The sequence below is a fragment of the Lactuca virosa genome, chromosome 5 (genome assembly GCF_052849685.1).
Source record: "Lactuca virosa cultivar CGN04683 chromosome 5, Lactuca_virosa_CGN04683_v6, whole genome shotgun sequence".
Classification (NCBI taxonomy): Eukaryota; Viridiplantae; Streptophyta; class Magnoliopsida; order Asterales; family Asteraceae; genus Lactuca; species Lactuca virosa.
Genome location: NC_136430.1, coordinates 361,421,213 through 361,446,030, shown reverse-complemented (window position 1 = coordinate 361,446,030; position 24,818 = coordinate 361,421,213). Strand labels below are relative to the sequence as shown.

General features: G+C 37.1%; 2 protein-coding genes across 2 annotated transcripts; one reads left to right on the top strand and one right to left on the bottom strand.

Moving 5' to 3' along the window:
• Positions 1 to 13,159: 13,159 nt before the first annotated feature.
• On the bottom strand, positions 13,160 to 14,056 carry LOC145113527 (uncharacterized). Its single transcript, XM_079049599.1, has one exon. The coding sequence runs from the start codon at positions 14,054 to 14,056 to the stop codon at positions 13,160 to 13,162; it is 897 nt and encodes a 298-aa protein (XP_078905725.1).
• A 1,498-nt stretch (positions 14,057 to 15,554) lies between these two features.
• Positions 15,555 to 24,373, top strand: LOC145113526 (uncharacterized). Its single transcript, XM_079049598.1, has 5 exons — positions 15,555 to 15,725; positions 22,098 to 22,997; positions 23,076 to 23,542; positions 23,614 to 23,620; positions 23,696 to 24,373. Exons 1-5 carry the CDS (start codon positions 15,555 to 15,557, stop codon positions 24,371 to 24,373), a joined length of 2,223 nt encoding a protein of 740 aa, XP_078905724.1.
• Positions 24,374 to 24,818: the final 445 nt, after the last annotated feature.

Sequence of the window (24,818 nt, the reverse complement as noted above, 5' to 3'; positions counted from 1 at the left end):
ACACTCTAGGATTCTGAATAACAGGGAACTTGAAGCCAATTATGGAGAGCCACGGTAGTATTTGGGTTCTAATAAGATGACGCTGGATATCAATATCCCAGATGTTGTTAAACACAAATTCAAACAAAACACAACTTCTACTCCAATGAGCTTTGTGCCATTTATACTATTAGGAGCCATAACAGAAAAATTCAATCAAAAGTTATATTTTTCACTATCAATCGTGTTTTTCTGGAAACATTTAACACTAGCTTATTGATCGTTTCTTTGGGGCCGTGATTATCACGGCCCTAATAAGTTTACTAGTATATATATATATATATATATATATATATATATATATATATATATATATATATATATATATATATATAAAGAGATGATAAGATGGTGGTGACCAATAAGATATGAAAAGATATACGTGTAGGGTACATACATATAGGGTAGATAAAAATAAAATAGATATCAAAATTTTTAATATCGAGACAATTTATATTTCCTATACATTTTTTCAATAAAGATCATGTCATTATTTTCCTTGGTTACTGTTTTTTACTTATTATTTGATAATCAATTTAAATAATTTATAAATACATCAAATTATTATAATGTTATTTCATTTATACAAATAGTTTTGTTAAATAGCTAAACTTAAAACAATATTTTAAGTACTGGTATTGATTATTTTATATATTCTTATTATTCCTTATCATCAAGTTACTTTTTTATATTTATTTTACTTACATGTTTTATCATCAAAATAGATTTTCTATTATATTATTAATAGATGTTAAAGGTATTAAACGAAGTTTGTATTCTAACTGTTTATATTATTATTACATACTCTATTACAATATGTATTAACAAACGATATATGTATGTATATAGGGAAAATGACTTGAGAGGGTAAGTTACTTTTTGAAATGTACACATTTAGTCCTTATTCTTTTTTTTTTGTAAAATAAGCCATTATATTCGATTTTTTGTAATTTTGCAATCCTTTTGACCTGGTATACCCGGTATACCGGTCATATAAGATTTTGATTTTATTTTCTTGAAATTAAATAACCAGGTGTCATCATACGTGGATATTGTTAAATTACACCACATTGAAACGACAATTAGGGCTCATTTAATAAGCCATTCCTCCATTCAATCAGCCGATAATCCCTCAAACTTCTTGATTCACAATTACCATAAACAATAGCAGAAGATGCAGATACAATCGTTGATGTACACTACCAAGGGTTGTTCACACCTACCCCATTGATGTATTTTGATGGAGTAAAAGCCTTGGTACCTTACACGGTTGTGAAGAAGATGAACTTCCATGATTTCATCCCCTTTCTTGAAAAGCTTACTAACGGAAGATGCAGAGATGTGTATTACTGTCCACATGAAGTGAGGTTGTCGGAGGGATTACATGTTATTCAGAATGACTGCTATTTTAACGAGTTTCTTGAAGATATGAATGAAAAGAAGAGATTCGATGTGTATGTGGATCATCATCATGAACCTTTGTTTGATTGGATTCAGGAGGAAGAAGCAGACCTTGAAGATGAAGATTTGGTTTCTATTGATGATGTCGACTCCATTTTAGAAGATGGTCTAAAAGCTGAACATGTAGAGGACGATGAAGTTATTGATGGGTTTTAGGTAAACCAAATAAACTAGAAAACAATTCCTAAGTTCACATGCAACCTACTTTGGATCTATGTTTTAACTATTGAACATACAACTTTGAATTGCAAAACAAGAACCCTAGAGGAGAGAGGCTAATTTCGAAATTAACAAACTAGGGTTTAGGGTTTACATACCTTTCAATTGTTATAGCAAACAATTGATAATTCCCTTGATCTTGATCTTGATCTTCTTGGAAGCTTTAGCACCACAAGTGTAATGCCTCTAATGGAATCACACCCAATGACTAGCAAGAAGGAAAGTAGAAGAAGAGAGAGGGGAGGGAGTATGCAATTTCGGCCAAGGTATTCTTCCAAAGAATGAGTAGTCTCAAATGTAAGCCAGGAGGCTCCTTAAATAGTTGAGGGAATTAGGGTTTAGTGGAAACCCTAATTATCCTTTGCTTAGGGCCTAAGCAAGACCCAAGGGCCTTATCTTGGACCCCTTGGACGAATTCTCTAGGGTTTCCCCTAGGGTTTTCGTCCACCCCCTTCCAAGGGGGTTCTGGATCCTTCCATTCAACTATCAGTTAATTGCAAACTAGTCCCTGCACTTTATAATTAATTCTATTAACCCCAAAATTATTTCTGATTAATTTCTGGTTAATTATTAATTAAACATAATGATTTCTAATTAATATATTAATCTATTAACATGTTAATAAATCATTTATATATATATATATATATATATATATTAATTTATTAATCTTATAAATTAATATCTCTCCTTTCATAATTTCCTTGTCCAGTTGCTAGGTTGAGGGCAACCCAAAAGGACTGTTCTGCTATCAATTCAAGTACATACCAATTATAGTTATGGGCTTAGACACCTAATCCAACAGTCTCCCACTTGGATAAGTCTGTAACTATAATTGCTAGTATGCCTTCTAAATTTGACCAGCAAATTGTAGCTTCCAAAAAAGCTGCTGTCGAACTCTGACCCAGTCAGTTAGATGTCCTAAGATAAGTGATCATATAACCCTTCGTTTTGCTTGATATCCCCAGACAAAAGACATGGAAAGTAATCAATCTCTTTGTCCAGAATCTATGTTTCCCGATTCCTGATTTGTGATGATGTAGGACTTCTAATTGAACACATCAATTTAGTCATGGCTGGGCCCAGCACATAAGTCAACACCAAATCATCGAGGGGCCCACAGATATCGCTTTTCTGGTTAGGGCAAAAGGAACGAATAAACGTTGACTCATATGCTTGTATCTTTTACTCATCAAATTATACATGGCAATACGTTTTATAACACCAAGTTACTGATGCTTTTTCGTATCACCAATACATGACCGACTTGTAAATTACAACTCATATATCTTCGTTTCAAGATTATAAGATATTATCGTCTCAGTATTACTCGTGATGAATTCCATGAAGTGATACTCTGAGCGAGGGTTTATCCAATACTCAAATCTTAATTTCTGAGTACTCATGAACGTTGCAGCAATTCTATTGCCATGTCTATCCTTAGACAATCTGCAATCCTATTCATGACAGTCTTAATTCACTACTTACTCCCAAAAGTACGAGCGACTGTGGAGTTTGAATAATCTTATTATTCAGGAAGTAAAACATGCAAAATATGAAACACAATAATAAACAATTGACAAAAGGTAGTACCCAAACTTATAAACAATACTTTATTATTTAATCACCAAAAGTCAATTACATTTACTTTGTTACAAGTTTCAAAACTAATCTAACTACTAAAACTAATATCATCTTTCAGTCCTATGCTCCGAGCATGCTGAATATGCTTAGCCCTACTCAGACCCTTTGTGAGGGGATCTGCTGGGTTATCTTCAGATGACACCCTCTTTACTATAAGATGGTCTTCTTCTACTCTATGTCTTATGAAATGGTACTTTCTGTCGATATGTCTGGTTTTACCATGATCTCTCGGTTCCTTTGTCAAGGCAACCGCTCCTTCATTATCGCAGAACAGTTCCATAGGCTCCTGGATGGTTGGAACAACTCCGAGATCTCCGATGAAGTTCCTCAACCAAGCTGCTTCTTTGGACGCTTCACTCGCTGCTATGTACTCTGATTCACAAGTAGAATCAGCCACCGTATCCTGCTTGGAACTTTTCCAAGTAACTGCTCCTCCATTCAGTAAGAATACCCAGCCTGACTGAGAACGGAAGTTATCTCTATCCGTCTGAAAGCTGGCATCACTGTAACCATCTACTCTCAAAGTATCATTACCACCAAGCACAAGGACCCAGTCCTTCGTCCTTCGCAAATACTTGAGTATATTCTTTACCGCTATCCAATGAGCTCTACCTGGGTTTCCCTTATAACGACTGACCATGCTCAAAGCAAACGCCACATCAGGGCGAGTACATGTCATAGCGTACATGATCGATCCGACAGCGGAAGCATAAGGTACACGACTCATGTCATCTATTTCCTCATCTGTACTCGGACATTGAGTCTTACTCAATTTGGTATTGCTCTGGATAGGTAGCTCTCCCTTCTTGGAATTTTCCATACTAAACCTCTTTAGTACCTTATCCAAGTATGTGCTCTGACTAAGTCCAATTAGTCTCGTCTTTCTATCTCTCAATATTCTAATCCCAAGAATATAAGCAGCTTCTCCAAGGTCTTTCATGGCAAAACACTTTCCAAGCCAAGACTTAACTTCTTTCAAGGTTGGAACGTCGTTACCAATGAGTAATATGTCATCGACATATAACACCAGAAAAGTTACTATACTCCCACTAGCCTTGATATACACACAGAACTCGTCTTCACTTCTAGAGAAACCAAACTCTTTGACTTTCTCATGGAAGCAAAGATTCCAATTGCGAGATGCTTGTTTCAATCCATAAATGGATTTCTCAAGCTTGCACACTCTATTGGGAAACTTTGCATCAACAAAACCCTCTGGATGACTCATGTAAACATCTTCAGCCAACTTTCCATTAAGGAAAGCAGTTTTGACATCCATCTGCCAGATTTCATAATCATGAAAGGCAGCTATGGCGAGCAATATCCTAATAGATTTAATCTTAGCCACTGGTGAGAAGGTCTCATCATAGTCAACCCCTGGGGTTTGAGTGAAACCTTTTGCAACCTGTTAGGCGTGTCAAACCCAACAAATAATGGGATAAAATAATATTAATAAAGCTCAAGTCACTGCTATTTCTTATACTAAAGATAGTATAGAGTAAGCAGGGTCGGTCCACAGGAATACAGGACTTCTTATCTTGCCATATTCTCACACATAATACAAATAATATTAAAATGGGGGATTGTGTTTGAACTTGAATTAAACTTCATAAATAAGAAAAGATTGATAACAAAACGCAGTAAAAGAAGTACATTTCCGATTCTGACTCTTATACATGTATTATGTTGAAAGATGTAATATGATTATAACTCATGTTCAATCTAGGTTGGTAAGTTAGATATTAATAAACTCTAATATCCAAATTGGCAAAAGTATTTTATTCAAAACAAGCTCTTCAAATAAAACTTCATTTAATTGATTCAATTCAAATAAGTTCTTGCATCAAATCATTAAATGACATTAAGTTTTTGCACTAATTACCAACAATGTTTAACATTCCTCTTAAGCTTGGGAATATAAACATTTAATTTTTGATTGCACTAATTTTGATCTAATTACAACCAAGTAAGTGTGTGTTACTAACATCAAATCATAAAACATATACGAATTTCATAATTTGATTAACTAGATTGATAAGAACCCTAGTTCATTGATCAAGTGAAAAAGAGAACTAACCAAACACATGATTAAGATCAAATCAAAGATTACTAGATGTTAAACACAAATTAAGTTCAAATTACAACCTAACAACACATACTTAAGAATTCAGATTCGGAAATGATAATGAAATCAACCACACATGACTAGGTTAAACTACAAATCAAACAAGTTCAAACTTCAAATTGACTTACAAAAAGGAAATTAAAGTGTTTCCAAGTGTTAATCTACTTCCAAAAGCTCTGAAAATCTCCTTCTCCCTGTCCAAAATCCGACCTAACCTCCAACAAAACTGATTGTCCCCCTTAAATGAGAGTAAAACTACTTTAAAAACTGTCGAGACGTTTACACGGCCCGTGTAAATTATAGGGTGCCATTTACACGACCGTGTAAACAAGAAAAGAAGAACGCTCTTGCATATGCGTTTACACGGCCCGTGTAAATTATAAGCCATCATTTACACGGCCGTGTAAATGTCTGAAAGGCTCAAATCTTCATTTCTTCATTCTCTCTCTCTTCAATGCTCCAAAACTTCTGAAACTTCGTTTCCAACTCTTTTTAACTTCCTCCATCAAGATCCAACCTTCAAAAGTCCCTGAAATATCATAAAAGTGTGTGAATGGAATTGCATCATGAAAAATCCCGAAAAATATGCAAAATGCATGAGTTTAAACCTAAATGCAATACACTTTTATGAACTAAAACTACAAAATGAATGCATGAATATGCATCTAACAAATCTCCCCAAGCTTGAACCTTTCTTGTCCTCAAGAAAGAGCAAGAAGATTTAAACTAGAGAAAATAAAATAGAATAGAAGAAAAGAAAATTAAAAATAAAACTATTTGAAACTTAATGCATGAAATCAAAACAAACATGAAAAGATCCAACCCAATTACCCTGTTTTGTACCATAGTTGAGAATGTACCTGTCATGCCTTGAGTTAACTTGGCTTTAGTCTCAAAATATTATATGATAATAGAAATAAGACTTTGGCCACTCCGTAATACAACTCAACAGAATCAAAGATCACAACACTAATTCCCTTTCAATATCATCAAGTCAATTATTGGAACAAATTACGGTCTTACTCTCGTGAAATTATATGTGACAAAACATGCTCAACCATCTTTGTTTCATAAAATATAACAATGCCCGATTCCAGCTATTTGTTGATCAACAACAATCTTTTTCTGAAAAATCTTTTCTAAAAATTCCCTAATATTTATCCAGATTGGTTACAAACATCAAACCACTTACACCAGTCAAAGTAGTTAACATTCAGTCCAATGTCATAAGTTCAAATCCAAGTCCAAGGGAATCTTTTGGCAGCCAAATATTTTTCCTAAACATAATATTCAATTAAACTATAAACACAACTATATACAAACTTCTTAATTATATTTTTTTACAAATAAAGCTCATGGCTTTCTTTGAAATCCGTGTAACGGGCTTCCAACCAACACATCCAAATCAAATGACCTTAGTGTGCTAGATTTAAAGAGATCCCTCGGGTTTACTTGCCCGAACCTCAAAGGCCACATATTAGCTTTATTTGCTATTATTAAGTTCATGACTTTCTATGGAACCCATGTAACGAATTTTCAACTCAATCAGTCCCAAACAATTTAGCTTTAGGCGATTAGGTGTAAAACACCCCTCAGAGTTTACTTGTTCGAATCCCAAAGGTCACAGATTAACTTAATAATAGTTTTTTTTTTTTTTTTTTTTTTTTTTTTTTTTTTTTTACAGTTTTCAAATACAAATATCTAAGTTAACACATAACACTCTTATTAATTTATTTATTTGACCAATTTCTTTATATTTTCGTCCTTGACTTTTCTATTGTGGGACATCTCACGGTCTATTACCGTGAGGACTTCTAAGACATTTTTCAGGGGACTAAAGGTTAACATGCAAAAACCCGTAAGTATAGTTGAAAGCTATGTCCCCAAGCAGGGTATATAAAAGGGAATGAGTAGAAATGACTTTTAGAGCGCTGGAAGGCTCGGAACATTGAGATTTTGTATTCTTTTTATGAACTTTTGAATTTGGCATTTTAAGTTCAATTGAGCATTACTACTCATAAGACCGGTCATATGTCCCAAAGAATTAACTCATACCTGCTGTTATGCTCCAATGTTGACAATCTTCTCACTTTCTGTTTTGCACAAGTAGCTTCAGGAGGTGTGTTCGTGTGCGATTAACTTGCTTTTAGATTTTCAATAAAAAGAGCAAGTTTGATCTCAAGGCACATGACTCATTTACCAGCTCAACTGTTTCGAAAAGATTCGGTTGCTTGGGATTGGATCTCTTTTTTTATTTATTTATTTATTTATTTATTTTTTTATATATATATATATATATATATTTTTAAAAATGACAAAGAAAAATAATGTAATGCAATATGTACAAAATTACATGCAACCTACATGCAACGGGATAATACATGGATGGATGGATGCCCCTCCCCAAGCTTAAAATAAGCATCGTCCTCGATGCTTGGAGAGAGGCATAGCTGGCCTATTGAGGACCGGGCGGTGGATATGGAGGGAACTGTGAAGGATAATCTGCAGGATAGTATGGAGGCCATTGGGGTTGGGAGGATGATGATTGCTGCTGCTGTGTGGGGAGCACAAGAACTCGATGGATATCGCTCATCAAATGATGAACGTTGCGGTTATGCTGCTCTTGAGCGATCCATCTCTGATCCTGCTCAGCCCATCGCAGTTCTTGTTGGGCCCAACGCTCTTCTTGCAAGTTACGGTAGTCCTGAAATTCAGAAGTGATTTCAGCGACACCCGTATAAATTTCTCCGACTTCCTGCTGTATGCTGGTGGAACGGTCGTTCAAGCGTGCAAACTCGCCCATGTAAAGATTGTGTTCAGGAAAAGGAATGGGGCGAGAGGAGCTAGAGGCACCAGCAGTAGGAGCAGGAGGAGTAGAAGTGGTGGTTGAAGGTCTACGGGCAGCAGTAACACCCAAGTTGGATTGGAGGTGCCAATTGGTAGAAGGGATGTCATTGGCCAAGACTAATATCTTCTTATTTCGGTTATCGACGCGTAAATATTCTTTACCATCGACTGTCCAATGAACATCCCCATTGGGATGGCGGTGAAAGAGATGCATGATTTCTAAAACTTCAAGTGATAAACGAGTACGGCCCGGAATTATATTGGTTGGATTGTTGGGTAGATGGAGGCCAAGATGTTCAGCTATAATAGATACCATGCCTCCACAGTGTAGCTGGCCACCATTGCTCAGGGCATTTCTGAGCATTTTCTGAACTACCCAACACCCAAAATGAGGGACTTCCTCGGGCTTGTTAATCATGCACCACAAAACTTCTAATTCTTTTTTGTTTGCTTTGCTAATCTCTTCTTGAGGAAATAAAAGAGAAGCAATAATCCGGTGGGTGACCTTCAGAACCGGATGAATAATGCTAGAAGCTTTTGCTGTGCCTGACTGAAACTCATCTTCACAAGAGATAGTTCTCCAAAACGTTCCACACTCGCGCTCAAATACAGCATTTCTTCTTCCTTTTGCTGTATATACATCTCTTTTCGCTTTTGGGGCACCAATAATATCACAGAGAGTATCAGCATGAATTCTATGTGATTGATTGAGCAAACGGAAAGTGAGGATGTGTGTTTGGTAATCGAAAGTGATGGATGACAAGAATTCCAACATAGGTGTTTGATAACTGACTGCATGTAGATTCAATAACCCTTCCTAACCAATGTTCTTGAAGAGCTTGTGGACACCTTTATAGATATGAAGGTCTTTGAGGGCTTGGATGTCCACAAATTTTTGAGCCGCCATTACTCTTCCAATAAGGCTTGCATACAAAATGTTTTGTTGATTGGTCTCAAAAATAAGACCAAATTCATATGGGTTTTCCATTGGATGTTGGTCTTGTTCATCATTAGACTCTTGACCACCCATATGTGAGGTCCCAATTCTAGCCCTTTTTCCACGGGAGGCCATGGTTAAATTGGATTCAACAAAGTTTTGCACACAATGTAGAACAATTTAAACTCAAGAGTTTGCACAAAAATAAACAGCAATATCACCAAAATCACCCCAAAATCTAAGTATATGCACAAGTAAAGAGTTGGAACAATTATACCAATTTGTGCTTGAAAATGGTGGTAGGGTGATATCCAATGCTTCCCCAAGCTTTCCCCAAGCTAATCCTACAAGGAATTTCAAGCATTAGGTCGAGATTTGAAGTTCAAAAATTCTAGGGTTTTGCTCAAAAGCCCCAAAATCGGCCATGAAAAGGGTGGAATAGAGGTGGAAGACAAAGAAGATGAAGAAAAGAGAAGAATTTCATACCTTGGAGCTTGATTTTTTGATGCAAAATTGAGGAAGATTGAGTATTTTGAAGGGTTTTTTCGAAGGGGGCAGTAGGGAGGAGAAAAAAACGCAGGTTATGTGAAAAGAATGAGTTAAAAAAATCGAGTTTTAGCCTCAAAATCGACCAGCTCTGTTTTAACGTTTACACGGCCCGTGTAAACAGAAGGGCATAATTTCCACGGCCGTGTAAATGTAGAGTTTCAACTGCGGTAGCTGGTCGTTTACACGGCCCGTGTAAATTATAAGCATAATTTTACACGGCCGTGTAAATGTCTGTAAAGGCCAAAAATTATTGATTTTTTCACTTTTTGAATTTGCAACCCGCTAAACCTCTACTGCCCGAAAATTGATTTTTAACCCTCTTTTAGCATGAAAAACAACTTGGAAGTTTGAAAACAAAGAAAATACAATGAAAATATAAGAAATGACAAAAATACCCCCGGGTTGCCTCCCGGTTAGCCGCCCCTTTTTAATGTCGTTGGCTCGACCTGGACCCCAACTATTTGTCAATCTTGATACTTTGGATCCAGTACTTCCTCCACCTCTTCATTCTTGACTTGAAATCCTTCATAATAAGGCTTCAAACGGTGACCATTTACCTTAAAAATCTTCCCGGTTTTCTCACTTGTGATTTCTATTGCACCATGCTCAAAAACATTAGTGACAACAAATGGTCCCACCCAACGGGACCTTAATTTATCAGGAATCAATTTAAAACGCGAGTGGTAAAGTAGTACCTTTTGACCTTTGTGAAATACCTTGCGTGTAATCATCTTGTCATGGAATGCTTTGGTCTTTTCCTTATAAAGAACCTCATTCTCATATGCTTCATTGCGGATTTCCTCAAGTTCTTGTATGTCCAGCTTCCTCTTCTTTTCCGATTCACTTAAATCCATGTTGAACTGCTTGATCGCCCAATAGGCCCTATGTTCCAACTCAACGGGTAATCGACACGGCTTTCCAAAAACAATACGGTATGGAGACATTCCAATTGGAGTTTTGTATGCAGTGCGGTATGCCCACAAAGCATCATCAAGGCGTGTACTCCAATCTTTCCTTGTTGTATTCACGGTTTTCTCCAAAATGCCCTTGATTTGTCGATTGCTCACCTCGGCTTGTCCATTTGTTTGTGGGTGGTATGCTGTGGAAACTTTATGAGTAACACCATATTTCTTCAAAACACTCCCGAGCATACGATTGCAAAAATGTGTACCACGATCACTGATTAAGGCCTTTGGAACACCAAATCTGGAAAAAATGTTAGCCTTCAAGAAATCTATCACAACTTTTGAATCGTTAGTACGGGTAGCCTTTGCTTCCACCCACTTGGAAACATAGTCCACAACCAAAAGAATATAAATAAAACCCGAAGATGATGGAAAAGGCCCCATAAAATCAATGCCCCAAACATCGAAAATTTCACAAACTAAAATGGGATTTAGGGGCATTTGATTCTTTGAGCTTAAAGAGCCCATCTTTTGACATTTATCACAACTTGAACAAAAGACATAAGAGTCATGGAAAATACTTGGCCAGTAAAATCCACTCTCTAAAACTTTTCTTGCAGTCCTTTGAGGACCAAAATGTCCTCCACAAGCATAAGAGTGACAAAATGTTAAGATAGAAGGTACCTCATATTGATCCACACATCGTCTAATCATTTGGTCAGCACAATATTTCCACAAATATGGCTCATCCCAAACATATCTCTTGGCTTCTTTCTTGATCTTGTCTTTTTGCCATCGAGTCAAATCTGGTGGAAATTGATTTGTAACAATGTAGTTCACAATATCGGCATACCACGGGGCAACTTTTGCTGAAAATAGGTCCTCATCGGGAAATGCATCATGAATGGGAGTTGAATCATCGGGAGAAACAATCCTGCTAAGATGATCAGCTACAAGGTTTGACTTTCCGCTCTTGTCTTTGATTTCGATGTCAAACTCTTGCAAGAGTAATACCCATCGAATGAGTCTAGGCTTCGAATCCTTCTTTGCAAGTAGATACCTAATAGCTGCATGATCAGAATAAACAATGACTTTAGAACCTAGCAGGTATTGACGAAATTTGTCTAAAGCAAAGACAATAGATAGCAATTCTTTTTCAGTTGTTGAGTAGTTGGCTTGTGCACTATCAAGTGTTTTTGAGGCATAGTAAATGACATTAGGAACACGATCTTTTCTTTGCCCTAAAACTGCACCAACTGCATGATTGCTGGCATCACACATGATTTCAAAAGGTAAACTCCAATCCGGTGATTGAAGTATAGGTGCTGTTATCAACAACTCTTTCAACTGATCAAAAGCTTGCTTGCACTGTTTGGAAAATTCGAATTCTGCATCTTTTTGTAGGAGCTCACACATGGGACGAGATATCTTGGAAAAATCTTTGATAAACCTTCTATAAAATCCTGCATGACCAAGAAATGAGCGTACCTCACGAACACAAGTGGGATAAGGTAAAGATTTTATGACATCTATTTTTGCTTTGTCCACTTCTAGACCCTTAGAAGACACAATATGACCTAGTATGAGACCTTTGTCAACCATAAAGTGACACTTTTCATAATTCAAAACAAGATTGGTCTCAATACATCTTTGCAAAATCTTTTTCAAATTACCCAAACACTCATGAAAAGAATTACCATAAACTGTGAAGTCGTCCATAAAAACTTCAATGATTTCTTCAACAAATTCCGAAAAAATACTTACCATGCACCTTTGAAAAGTGGCTGGAGCATTGCAAAGTCCAAAAGGCATTCGCCTATATGCAAATGTTCCAAAGGGACATGTGAAAGTAGTTTTTTCTTGGTCCTCGGGTGCAACGGGTATTTGATGGAAACCGGAATACCCATCCAAGCAACAATAATGTGTTTTTCCCGCTAACCTTTCCAACATTTGATCAATGAAGGGAAGTGGGAAATGGTCTTTCCGGGTTGAGGAATTGAGTCTTCTATAATCAATGCAAACTCTCCACCCGTTTTGCACACGGGTGGGGACTAACTCACCTTGGTCATTCTTTGTAACGGTAATACCTGTCTTCTTGGGCACAACTTGGACCGGACTTACCCACTTGCTATCTGATATAGGGTAGATCATCCCTGCATTCAACAACTTCAAAATCTCCTTTTTCACAACCTCCATCATTGGAGGATTCAAACGCCTTTGAGCTTCTCGGGAAGGCTTGTAATCTTCTTCCATAAGGATTTTGTGCATGCAAAGCGAAGGACTTAGCCCTTTGATGTCGGGTATAGTCCACCCAATGGCTTCCTTATACTCTTTCAAAGTGGTGACAAGCTCTTCCTCTTCTTTTGTTGACAACTTGGTGGAGATGATCACTGGCAAAGTTTCTTTGTCTCCAAGATATGCGTACTTGAGATGCTAGGGTAAAGTTTTGAGCTCCAATTCCGGTGCCTGCACAATAGAAGGAACAAGTTTCTCATTAGACATTGGTATTTTCAGCTTTGGAACATCAAACCTCATTTTCTTCTTCTCATACATGCAGGACACAACCTCCATAATCTCTTTATCAATTGTAAATTGATTAGCAAGTTTTTCCACTCTTTCCTTTTGAAGATTCCTGTCTAAAATGAGAGCTAACACATCAAGATTAGACAAATCAAAACACTCCTCTGTCAATGGTTCAATGACATCCACAAAATTCAAAGATGAAATATCACTTGGATATCTCATAGCATCATAAATATTGAAATTTATCACCTCCCCATCAAATTCCATGGATAATGTACCATCATAAACATCAATTTTAGTCCTGGCTGTTTTCAAAAAGGGTCTTCCTAGGAGAATTGAACTCAAATTTGGTGAGTCATCATCATCCATGTCAAGGACATAAAAATCTGCTGGAAACACTAATTCATTCACTTGAACTAACACATCTTCTAGCACACCTTTGGGATGTACTAAAGATCTATCAGCCAATTGAATGATTACCCCGGTTTTCTTCAATGTGCCAATATTTAAAGTTTTAAAAATGGAATATGGCAAAACATTGATAGAAGCTCCAAGGTCTAGCATAGCCCGTGGAACATGAAGATTACCTAATTTGCAAGGAACCGTGAAAACACCCGGATCCTTACATTTTTTAGGTAGTCTTTTCTGTAACACTGCAGACACATTTTCTCCTACTTTAACAGTTTCATTCCCTTTCAACTTTTTCTTGGATGTACATAATTCCTTAAGGAATTTAGCATACCTAGGGACTTGTTTGATGGCATCAATAAGAGGAATATTTACCTCAACTTTTCTAAACATCTCCATGATTTCATTGTCTTCCCTTTCATGCTTTGACTTGCTTAATCTTGAGGGAAATGGAGGAGGAGTGACTTTTGCTTCAATAGGAACTTGCTTTGAAGGTGTTTTTGACTTTTCTTCTTCTTTCTCTAGCTCCATCTCTTCTTCTTCTTCAATCATCTTAGGACCTTCATATTCTTTGCCATTTCTCAAAGTGATGGCACATGCACTATGTTTTGGATTCTTCTCGGTTTGCGCGGGTAGTTTGCCTTGTGACTCCAATTTACTCACAGAAGTGGCGAGTTGAGTCATTTGTTGCTCCAAAGTCTTGATGCTCGCCTTGGTCTCATTTTGAAATGTTTGAGTACTTGTGGCTAAACTCTTAACAATGTCTTCCAAAGACATTCCCGATCCGCTTGAACTACTTCCTTGATGCATGTTTTGAGGTTGGAATTGAGATTGATGAGGAGGTTGAGTTGGCTGGAAATGTGGTTGATAACTTTATTGGTGATGCATTTGATTTTGAAATGGGGGTCTTGGTTGAAAAGGTGGTGGTCTTGGCTGAAAATTGGCATTAGGTTGATGCCAATTTGGATTGCTTCTTGGCTGGAAGTTTCCTTGTTGTTGACTTGAAAATCCCATAGCTTGAACTGGCTCTACATCTTCTTGTAACATTGGGCACATATCAGTGGGATGTCCAACTTGTGTACAAATACCACAAGGTCTAACTACTGGTGGTTGCACACCCTTATCCTTAGCAAGCATCATCACTACTTTAGTCAACTCAGAAAGTTGACTCTCAATTTTTGGGGTAGAAATTTCTTTTACTCCTCTTGGTGCATCACTGTACCATTCTTCTTCTTGTGTTGTATGCTTGGACTCTTCTGCCATGTTCTTGATAAGAACTCTGATTTCTGTTGGAGTCTTATCAGCTATAGATCCACCACTTGATGCATTGAGTAATCTCCTATCCTAAGATGACATTCCTTCACAAAAATACTGTAACAACTGATATTCTGTAATCCCATGTTGTGGACATCTTGAGCACAATTTCTTGAACCGTTCCCAATAAGTATGCAAGGCTTCTCTCTTTTGTTGCTTGATACCAATTATCTCTCTGCGTAAAGCTGAAGCTCTCATTTCTGGAAAATATTTATCCAGAAACATCCTTGCAAGTTCATTCCATGTTGTGACTGACCCCGGTGGTAAGTCATATAACCACTCCTTGGCTGAATCTTGTAAAGCAAAGGGGAATGCCCTTAACTTGATTTGATCTTCTGTGACTTCATGTGGCTTCATACCCACACAAACAACATGAAATTCCTTAAGGAATTTATGTGGGTCTTCATTCTCAAGACCACGGAATGAGGGTAACAAATGGATGAGTCCGGACTTGAGTTCAAAGTTGATTGCTGCAGGGTAATTTATGCACAAAGGTTGTTGGGTGACATCTTGAGTAGCCCACTGTCTAAAGGTTTGTTCAGGTGGTGGGTTTGGAGGTGGGTTTCCTCCATGGTTGTCTGCCATGGTAGGAGTAGGTGAAGATGGTGGGGTGGTACTTTTGGATGTTGGTGAAGATGTGGTTGATGGATTTGATAAAGAAGCTCCGAATTGTTGTTTCTTTAAAAGTTTAGCTTGCTTCCTTCTTTGTTTTGCAGATTTCTCTATCTCCAAATCAACTGGTAAAGGTGTACCTGTGCGAAAAGATCTTGGCATAAACAATTAGTACTACCGTATCCCCGACAACGGCGCCAATTTGTTAGGCGTGTCAAACCCAACAAATAATGGGATAAAATAATATTAATAAAGCTCAAGTCACTGCTATTTCTTATACTAAAGATAGTATAGAGTAAGCAGGGTCGGTCCACAGGAATACAGGACTTCTTATCTTGCCATATTCTCACACATAATACAAATAATATTAAAATGGGGGATTGTGTTTGAACTTGAATTAAACTTCATAAATAAGAAAAGATTGATAACAAAACGCAGTAAAAGAAGTACATTTCCGATTCTGACTCTTATACATGTATTATGTTGAAAGATGTAATATGATTATAACTCATGTTCAATCTAGGTTGGTAAGTTAGATATTAATAAACTCTAATATCCAAATTGGCAAAAGTATTTTATTCAAAACAAGCTCTTCAAATAAAACTTCATTTAATTGATTCAATTCAAATAAGTTCTTGCATCAAATCATTAAATGACATTAAGTTTTTGCACTAATTACCAACAATGTTTAACATTCCTCTTAAGCTTGGGAATATAAACATTTAATTTTTGATTGCACTAATTTTGATCTAATTACAACCAAGTAAGTGTGTGTTACTAACATCAAATCATAAAACATATACGAATTTCATAATTTGATTAACTAGATTGATAAGAACCCTAGTTCATTGATCAAGTGAAAAAGAGAACTAACCAAACACATGATTAAGATCAAATCAAAGATTACTAGATGTTAAACACAAATTAAGTTCAAATTACAACCTAACAACACATACTTAAGAATTCAGATTCGGAAATGATAATGAAATCAACCACACATGACTAGGTTAAACTACAAATCAAACAAGTTCAAACTTCAAATTGACTTACAAAAAGGAAATTAAAGTGTTTCCAAGTGTTAATCTACTTCCAAAAGCTCTGAAAATCTCCTTCTCCCTGTCCAAAATCCGACCTAACCTCCAACAAAACTGATTGTCCCCCTTAAATGAGAGTAAAACTACTTTAAAAACTGTCGAGACGTTTACACGGCCCGTGTAAATTATAGGGTGCCATTTACACGACCGTGTAAACAAGAAAAGAAGAACGCTCTTGCATATGCGTTTACACGGCCCGTGTAAATTATAAGCCATCATTTACACGGCCGTGTAAATGTCTGAAAGGCTCAAATCTTCATTTCTTCATTCTCTCTCTCTTCAATGCTCCAAAACTTCTGAAACTTCGTTTCCAACTCTTTTTAACTTCCTCCATCAAGATCCAACCTTCAAAAGTCCCTGAAATATCATAAAAGTGTGTGAATGGAATTGCATCATGAAAAATCCCGAAAAATATGCAAAATGCATGAGTTTAAACCTAAATGCAATGCACTTTTATGAACTAAAACTACAAAATGAATGCATGAATATGCATCTAACACAACCAGTCGAGCTTTGAATGTGTGCACATTCCCATCCATGTCTGTCTTTTTCTTGAAGATCCATTTGCACCCAACTGTCTTACGACCTGGTGCACTATCAACCAAATTCCAAACTTGGTTATCATACATGGACTTAATCTCGCTATCCATTGCCTCTTTCCACTTGGAAGCCTCTGGGCCTGCCATTACTTCCTTATAAGTGACTGGTTCATCCAAGTTTACCAGTGTCATATCACTGATGAATGTGTCACCATCCGAAGTAATATGAAAACCATACAACTCAGGTGGCACACTCACCCTAGTGGATCTTCTAAGAGGTAATGAGTTATCAATTGGTTCAACAGGAACTGTTTCCTCTGGTTGAGTGCTAGTGTCATCTAAGGTCTAAGGTTCCTTCATTGGCTGACTCTTGAATTTCTTCAAGGTCAATAGTGCTCCCACTGTCTTCTTTGAATATGAGCTCTCTTTCAAGAAAGACTCCTCTTCGTGCTACAAAGACCACGTTTTCACTAGGTCTGTAGAACAAATATCCAAAAGACTGCTTTGGGTAACCAATGAAAACACATTTCTCACTTCTAGCTGCTAGCTTGTCGTGAGTCTCCCGTCTTACGAAAGCTTCACAACCCCAGACTTTAATATGTGCTAACGAGGGAACTTTCCCTGTCCACATTTCGTGAGGTGTTTTGGCAACCTTCTTTGTAGGGATAAGATTGAGGATGTGGGCGGCTGTCTCTAAGGCATACCCCCAGAAATGAATAGGAAGCGAAGCATGACTCATCATAGAACGAACCATGTCTAACAAGGTTAGATTACGCCTCTCAGCTACACCATTTAACTGTGGTGTCCTAGGAGGGGTCAATTGTGAGACTATCCCACATTCTTTCAGATAGTCGTTAAACTCGATACTAAGATACTACCCGCCTCTATCGGATCTAAGTATCTTTATCTTTCTGCCCAATTGATTTTCGACCTCATGCTTAAACTCTTTGAACTTTTCAAAGGTTTCTGACTTATGTTTGAACAAGTAGATATAACCATATCTGCTATAATCGTCAGTGAAAGTCACATAGAATCGATTAGCATCTCTTGTAGTTGATCTGAAGGGCCCACACACATCTGTGTGTATGAGATCCAACAGACCTTCACCTCTTTCACAAGACCCTGTGAATGGTGATTTTGTCATCTTTCCCAAAAGACAAGATTCACACATATCATCTAATTTTAGGTCAAATGATTCCAACACTCCATCCTTTTGGAGTTGGCCTATGCGTTTCTTGTTAATGTGTCCAAGACGACAATGCCACAAGCATGCCTTGTCTACACTATTAGACAAGTCAATATTAAGTACACTATTTCCTAAGCTATCAACACAAGTCACTGTTTCATACACACCATTACAAGGCAAAGCTTCAAACATAAAAACATCATTCTTATAAACAGAAATTGAACCATTCAAATCATTAAAAGAATATCTAAAACCTTGTCTGAACAATGCATGAAATGAAATAATGTTTCTCGTCATCTCAGACGAGTAGCAACAATTTATTAAATCTAATCTAACATCATTACTAAGCAGAAGCTGATAAACTCCGATCTTGGTTACTGGTGAAGACTTTCTGTTTCCCATGATCAAGTTTATCCTTCCTCGCTCTATCTCCTCACTTTCCTTTAGCCCCTGCAAATCAGAACAGATATGAAAACCACATCCAGTATCAAGGACCCATGAACGAGAAGATAATGAGTTATTAGCAGAAATAGTGTAAATACCTGCCGAAGATGGCTTCACTTTGCCATCCTTGATATCTTGCAGATATTGTGGGCAAGATCTCTTCCAATGCCCCTTTTGGTTGCAGTAAAAGCAAACTGCCTCTTTTGGATCAGAAACATGGGGAGTGGAACCATTGGGCTTAGCCTTTGGGCCATTACTAGATGACCCGGCTTGAGCCTTGCTCTTCCAGTTTTGCTTGGGAGGACCTTTCCTCTTTTTCCCCTTTCCCTGTCCAATAGCCAACACAGGGGCACTTGCAGGTGTGGAGGGTATACTTTTACCCTTCATCCCTGCCTCAGCTGTCTGCAACAAGTTGTGCAATTGGGCCAAGGTCTGCTCAGTATTGTTCAAATGGTAAGTTAGAATAAACTGACCATAACATTCAGGAAGTGAGTTCAAGACCATGTCAATGGCCAATTCCTCATCAAAGTGAATATTGAGCTTGACCAAACGCTCTATGTAGCGTTGCATTCTTTGCACATGTGACACAACCGACTCCCCATCTTTCATCTTGCAAGCCATGAGTGACTTGACTACTTCGAATTTTCTTGACGAGCTCGCTTATGGTACTTTTCCATAAGGTCCTTGTTCATCTCGAAAGGCCAGTAGTCCTCATAGTACCTCTGCAGTTCTGGGGTCATAGTTTCCACCATGATGCATGCCACTTTGGTAGCATCATCGTAATGTTTCTTGTAGGCAGCAAGATCTTCAGGAGTAGCTTCATTCTCATCAAGCTCTTTGAGCTCCTTTTCAAGAACATATTCTTTGTTCTCGAAACGAAGAGCCATCTTGATGTTGCGCATCCAATCGTTATAGTTTGAGTCATCCATAACGACTTTGGAGCAGATATTGAGCAAAGAGAAGTTTTGGTTGGAGGAGGACGAAGCAGAAGTGTTTCCAGGAGTAGACATCTGAAAAGAAAGAAAGTTTTAGTTAGATTTCAAGATACCTTAATAGAATAACCCAAAGATATAATATCAAGGTTAGGATCCAACTATGAAGATTCACAACTTAGAAATGGGATGCCGAGATCCAAGTGCAAATTTCATAAAGGTAGGTGAATGACGATTCACCAATTCCACCATTAGGCGAAACAAACGAAGTGAAATTCCTAATTCTTTTGAGATACATTGAAACTATTCAATGGCATGTTTTAATCTCAGATTATGCTCTTCTATTTGTGACTGGGATGCCGAGGATCACAAACAAGACGTGAATAACCATGCAAATATGCTTGGTAACCTCATTGTCTTTATCATTAACTATTGATGTGCTGGTAAACCACACACGCTCCATCAAAATGACAATTATGAGATACCCATTACTACTCTTTACTAGTGCCTTTTAGTATGCTGGTTAACCACACACACTCCACTAACGACCAATAAAGCATAATGTGCATTTTCATGGATTAGCATACTTTTCACATTTTTCCTAAAGTAACTAGAGTTGGGATTTTTGAAAATAATGTTCTAGTACTTTCTTTAATATCATTATACTTTTAATGAGAAGTAGTTGTCCTATCAAATCCGTTCTGCTAACGACCCACCACTAATCAAGGAAGCGGTGGGTGAGAGTGGACACCCATTCAAATACCATTTTATAGGCAGTTTCCTTATACCCCCCTTATAGATTAGCTTCGTGAATGAGGCATACTAGCGATTCGACTGACCATATTCTTATACATATATAATATTAAACTTTTAATCATAATACATATATAAGGTGGGTTTTAAAACATTTTAAAACTCCAATGGTTTACATAAATTTCGAAATTTAAGCAATTAAATTTAAATTTAAATAAACCAATTAACTAGATTTAATATTTATCTTTTAATTAACTATTAATCAAATTATTAAATCTTATAAGGATTATCTAATTAAATTAATCAATTAATTTAATCCTAATCCTTATCCCTCTAAATTTCGAAAATTAGGGTAAGGATAATTATCCAATTAATCTAATTAAGTAACAATTATCCAAAAACCAAGAAACCCTAAAACTACTAGGTTAATTTCGAAATTCACAAGGGAGGAGGCTAGGGTTTTCAAAACCCTAACCCTAAATTTCGATTAGGGTTCTTTGGAGGCTAGGGTTTTGAAAACCCTTTTATCCAAAACCCTAGAAATCGAAAATCTGGCCTTTAGGGTTTAATAGCTATAAACCCTAATTTGCAATTCAACAATTTGTAGCAATTCAATTTAAAACAAACAATGGCTTTGATACCACTGATGGGTTTTAGGTAAACCAAATAAACTAGAAAACAATTCCTAAGTTCACATGCAACCTACTTTGGATCTATGTTTTAACTATTGAACATACAACTTTGAATTGCAAAACAAGAACCCTAGAGGAGAGAGGCTAATTTCGAAATTAACAAACTAGGGTTTAGGGTTTACATACCTTTCAATTGTTATAGCAAACAATTGATAATTCCCTTGATCTTGATCTTGATCTTCTTGGAAGCTTTAGCACCACAAGTGTAATGCCTCTAATGGAATCACACCCAATGACTAGCAAGAAGGAAAGTAGAAGAAGAGAGAGGGGAGGGAGTATGCAATTTCGGCCAAGGTATTCTTCCAAAGAATGAGTAGTCTCAAATGTAAGCCAGGAGGCTCCTTAAATAGTTGAGGGAATTAGGGTTTAGTGGAAACCCTAATTATCCTTTGCTTAGGGCCTAAGCAAGACCCAAGGGCCTTATCTTGGACCCCTTGGACGAATTCTCTAGGGTTTCCCCTAGGGTTTTCGTCCACCCCCTTCCAAGGGGGTTCTAGATCCTTCCATTCAACTATCAGTTAATTGCAAACTAGTCCCTGCACTTTATAATTAATTCTATTAACCCCAAAATTAATTCTGATTAATTTCTGGTTAATTATTAATTAAACATAATGATTTCTAATTAATATATTAATCTATTAACATATTAATAAATCATTTATATATATTAATTTATTAATCTTATAAATTAATATCTCTCCTTTCATAATTTCCTTGTCCAGTTGCTAGGTTGAGGGCAACCCAAAAGGACTGTGCTGCTATCAATTCAAGTACATACCAATTATAGTTATGGGCTTAGACACCTAATCCAACAATTATATCTCTCAAAAGAAATTTCAATGATCCATTCCTCAACAAACTTTGTTCAATACAGAATGATGACTTGGTTGAAGAAGATCATAATGCAATACGGCCTATCTTCCCAAGACATGATCATACTCAAGAATGGAATCAAATGAAGCCTCGATTAGGTATGAAATACTCTACTACTGCTGAACTTAAATACTCTCTTAGTTGCTATGCTGTAGCAAATGGTTATGATTTGTGGTATGAAAAGAATGACAAGACTATGTTGCTAGTTAGGTGTTGTAAAGGAAAGAATCCCACATGCCCTTTTAGATTGTATGCTTCCTGGATGAAAGAGGAACACACTTTTCAGATTAAGTCTCTTATAACAGAGCACAAGTGTTCTAGGGCATTCAAACTTGGTTCAATTGTAACATATAAGTGGATAGGAAAACAATTTGTGAATGATGTTTTGGAGAGTCCTAAACTAAGTTTGAGGAAAATGAAAGCCCTAGTATCTAAGAGATACAACATTAATGTGAGTGTTGGGCGGTGTAGGAATGCAAAAAAGTTAGCATTGTCTGAAGTTGAGGGAAGTTTGAAAGAACATTATGCCAAACTGTGGGATTATGCAGCTGAAATCAGAAGGGCTAATCCAGGTTCACATGTTGAGGTGTTCTTGGAGCCACAACCTGATAATACTGTGGTGTTTGATAGGTTTTATGTTAGCTTTAAAGGTGTTGTAGATGGGTGGTTAGATGGATACAGAAAGGTAATTGGGGTTGATGGTTGCTTTCTTAAGGGTGTTTGTAGAGGGGAGCTCCTATCAGCAGTGGGTAGAGATGCTAATAATAACATCTATCCCTTGGCTTGGGCAGTAGTCAATGTTGAGAACAAAAGGACATGGAAATGGTTTTTGGACAACCTGATGGAAGACATTGGAGGGGGGAATGGTCATGGCATTACAATCCTCTCAGATGGCCATAAGGTAATCATTCTATTTTTTTCAATTAAATTTAACTGTTTTGATCATTTAATTAACTAATCATTTTATTGTTTCAATCAGGGATTATTTGAAGCTGTGAAGGAAAGACTTCCTGATGTGGAGCATAGATTATGTGCTAGACACATTCTAGCTAATTTCCACAAAAAATTTAAAGGAGAACAATACTTTAAACCATTTTGGAGGGCTGTGAATGCAACAACTGTACCAAAGTTTGAAGCAGCAATGAATGAGATTAAGTCCTTGGAAAGTAGGGCTTATGACTATCTCATAGACAGGGATCCAAGGTGTTGGTCAAAGGCTTTTTTTAGAGAGGGTATGGACTGTGATGCAGTAGAAAATGGAGTTTCTGAAAGTTTCAATTCTGCTGTACTTGATGCTAGAAGGAAACCATTGATAACAATGTTGGAGGACATAAGATGTTGGGCAATGCAGAGGTTATGGATGCAGAAGCAAAATGGTTTGAGTTGGGATTTGGACATATGCCCAAGTATCAGAAGGGAAATAGAGGATTTGAAAGAATTGCAAAGGTTAGTAACTATTTCATTATTTATACATTGGTTTTATAATGGTAACTGACTATCTTCTTGTATATTGACAGATTTTGGGTACCTTATGTGAGTGGCTACAAAGAATTTGAAGTGTTCTAAGGAAATGAGAGGTATGCTGTTGATCTGAATCAGAGGGCATGTGGATGCAGAAGCTGGCAACTCACAGGCATTCCATGTGTACATGCCATATCAGCAATTTCATCATTGAACCTAGATGTGGAGGCTTTTGTATCAAACTCCCATACTAAAGCCTCTTTCCATAGTAGTTATGAGTATAACAACCATCCACTCAATGACAGTTCTGAGTGGCCACATGTTGAAGCACTTCATACTATTTTGCCTCCATTAAAGAGGAGGTTACCTGGCAGGCCATGTGTCAAAAGAAAAAGAGATCAGGCAGAAAGAGAGCTAAGTGGGCACACAAGGCATACTGTGTCAAGGGCAGGCATTCCTCTAAGATGTACCATTTGCCACCAAACTGGCCACAACAAAGCCATATGCCCAAGTAAGCCAACTCCAGCTCCAAGCACAGCAAGTCCAATTCATTCCACTCCAGATTCAAGCACAGCAGGTCCAAGTCATTCAACTCCAGCTCCTGTCAAGAGAACTCTTGTGAAGAAAGCTCATGTGAAGAAGGCTCCTGTGAAGAAGGGTCCTGTGAAGAGAGGTCCTATGAAGAAGGTTCCTTTGAATGATGCTGGTAGGGTGAGAAAGTCTTCAGAAAGAATCACAGAAATTGGTCTTCAGAAAAATGTTAAAGTCAAGGATGGAACTGGATGCAGCCAAGACAAACCTGTGACCTTAGAGTAATTAGGTTTTGATGTAGTGGGGTAATACATGTGATATATATTTTGATGTAGTGTGGGGTAATCTTTTGAACTTAATTACTATATTACCCCTACTAGTTGTTTACTTTTGATGTACTTGTCGAATCTTTTGAACTAAATTACTGTATTACCCCTACTGGTGGCTTATCTTTTGTAATTATTAAATGGCTTGATGCCTTTTGTCATCCACTTTTATTTGTCTTTACATCCAATTGTCTTTATAAGAATCTTTCCTGTAATTTGTCTTGGTTTTACCTCCATTTGACTGACTTAATTACATCAACATCCATATATAATAGCAATAAACTTTACCATTACATAAACATAAAGTACATCAACATCCATTACATAAACAAGAATTACACAACAAGTCTATTACATCAAAATCCCCTATAACCACGGGTAGTTGCCAGATTTCTAGTCATCCA